This window comes from Equus quagga, chromosome 15 (assembly GCF_021613505.1).
Source record: "Equus quagga isolate Etosha38 chromosome 15, UCLA_HA_Equagga_1.0, whole genome shotgun sequence".
NCBI classification, from domain to species: Eukaryota; Metazoa; Chordata; class Mammalia; order Perissodactyla; family Equidae; genus Equus; species Equus quagga.
Window position 1 is genome coordinate 82,215,322 of NC_060281.1, and position 1,943 is coordinate 82,217,264.

The window sequence follows — 1,943 nt, forward strand, 5'->3', positions numbered from 1 at the left end:
ACACTGAAAGACACGAGCACCACAGGGCCGGCCATCTCCTTGGCCACAGTGCCCGTGAGGATGTAGTGGCCCAAGCCCATCGTAGCACCCATGCCCAGCAGGATCAGATCCAGCATGGTCAGGTGGCGCTGCTGCGACGTCTCCGTGGTGGACTCCTCCAGTGGCTTCAGCCGGTTCAGCTTCTGGCAGTGCTGGGCAGTCCCCAGGCCATGGTGGGCAGCTGAGAGGAGCACCAAGCCAGCTGCTGGCACCTACGAGGGTGAGAGAGGAGTGACAGGCTGCCCAGATGGATCCTGACCAGCCTTCAGTCATTGCTCTGACCCTGCCCTGAGGACCGAAGCGTTGAACCACTGGCTGCCCAGAGGGCTGGATGAGGCAGGGTCAGGGTCACAGGGAAGCATGGAGATTGCTTTGGCCTGCCTCCGGGGCAAGGGGGGGAGCCTGGTGGAGGGGGACCTGGGCATGTTTGGGAGGGGCCCTGAGGGTGGGGAGGGGGCCGCCCCAGGGAGCCCGGCTAGGAACCGCTCCAGTGGTCTGGGATCCCAGGGCGGGGTGGAAACCCGAGGCTTCCAGGGAGCTGGGTCAGGGCTCCAGGACCCAGAACACAAGTGACTCTGTGGCCCTGGATGTAGCCCAGGTGGACACCTGGCCTTCGTTAGAGATGTTCATCCCCCCATCCCCCACCCTGCCAGGCTGGTGTATCAGCTCACCCCTCTGGGAATGGGTGGCACCCTGGGTTCTGTGCCTGTCCCGGTACCCAGACATGCCTCCAGAGTCAGTTCTGTAGTGCCACTGTCCACTCATACCAGATCCTTTGCCTTTTCCCTCACCTGAATCTGTCCCCATAAGCGTTGCTGTGACTCACCTGCTGTCACTGCCACAGTCCCTCTGTGCCGAGGGCCTGCCCACACCCCTGAGCGCCAGATCCAGCACTGAGCCTTACGTCATGGTGACACAGGCATTCAGCCCACCCTACCAATACTTCACACGGTCAAGACCAGAGTTCCCCAGGTTCTAGGGAAGCCTAACTACCGTGCCTGGTTCACAGATGAGGACACCCGAGCCACCAGGTAACTGACTAGCCTAGGTCACTGGGGTGGTTTTAGGAGGCCTGTGGAGGTGAAGGTCCAAGTCAGGGAGTGGGGGGGTCTGGACCCCACCCGCTTTCCACTGCTGCAGACACCCTCCTTGATCCCTCATCCCAACACAGGTACTCCACCAGCTGGGCGCCATCCAGGCCCCTCCACACTGGGAGCTGTGGGGCTGTGGGCGTCAGGCAAGACGCTGGTAAGACGAGGGTATGAACCTGGCTGAGAGGCCCTGGGCAGCACCTGACCTCTGGGCACAACGGGACGGCAGTAAGCCACCCTCATCCGCTGACGAGGGAGTGCGCAGCTCTGGGGCCTGTTCTGTGAATCGGCAGGACTCACGCTGGCTGTTCTGAGCTCGTAGCTGCACACGATGTCCTGAAAGGAGGCAAGCAGACTCCTGGGGACGACCTCCAGCTTGGGGCGTCCCTAGGGCCCCTCAGACACCAATGACAGTCCTTTCTAGACAGGAGCACCTGTCAAGCCTGGGGGACCCTGGGGGACCCTAACAGCAGCTCCCCACTTGCGGATATCCGTGAGAAGTAGCGTGGACTGAGCATCTAGCCCATGCCAGTCCCCACATCACGGGAGGCAGATCACGGGTCTCATCACATGACCATCAACCCCCCCACCCCCCACCCCAGGCTGATTTATCCCTGGGGCTGAGGCGTCTTTGTCCTTCTGCTCTTTCCACTTCTTTGAAAGTGGAAAGGTGGGTGTGACAGGGTGTGAACTTGTTTACAGCAAGATGATGACAATCCGTGCAAGCAATGCACAACTGAAACAGATATCCTCTTCCCCCAGAACTCTCTCCATGTTGTCAGGTTTCTATGTGGTTTGTGGAATAGGACTTCA

The 1,943-nt window shown here is 60.5% G+C and overlaps 1 protein-coding gene across 1 annotated transcript in view; it reads right to left on the bottom strand.

Moving 5' to 3' along the window:
• Nucleotides 1–1,943, bottom strand: part of LOC124227147 (P2X purinoceptor 6-like) — a 27,734-nt gene that overhangs the window by 10,940 nt on the left and 14,851 nt on the right. Inside the window, 2 exon segments of the mRNA XM_046641033.1 lie at nucleotides 3–251; nucleotides 1,431–1,466. Coding sequence (XP_046496989.1) covers nucleotides 3–251; nucleotides 1,431–1,466 — 285 coding nt within the window.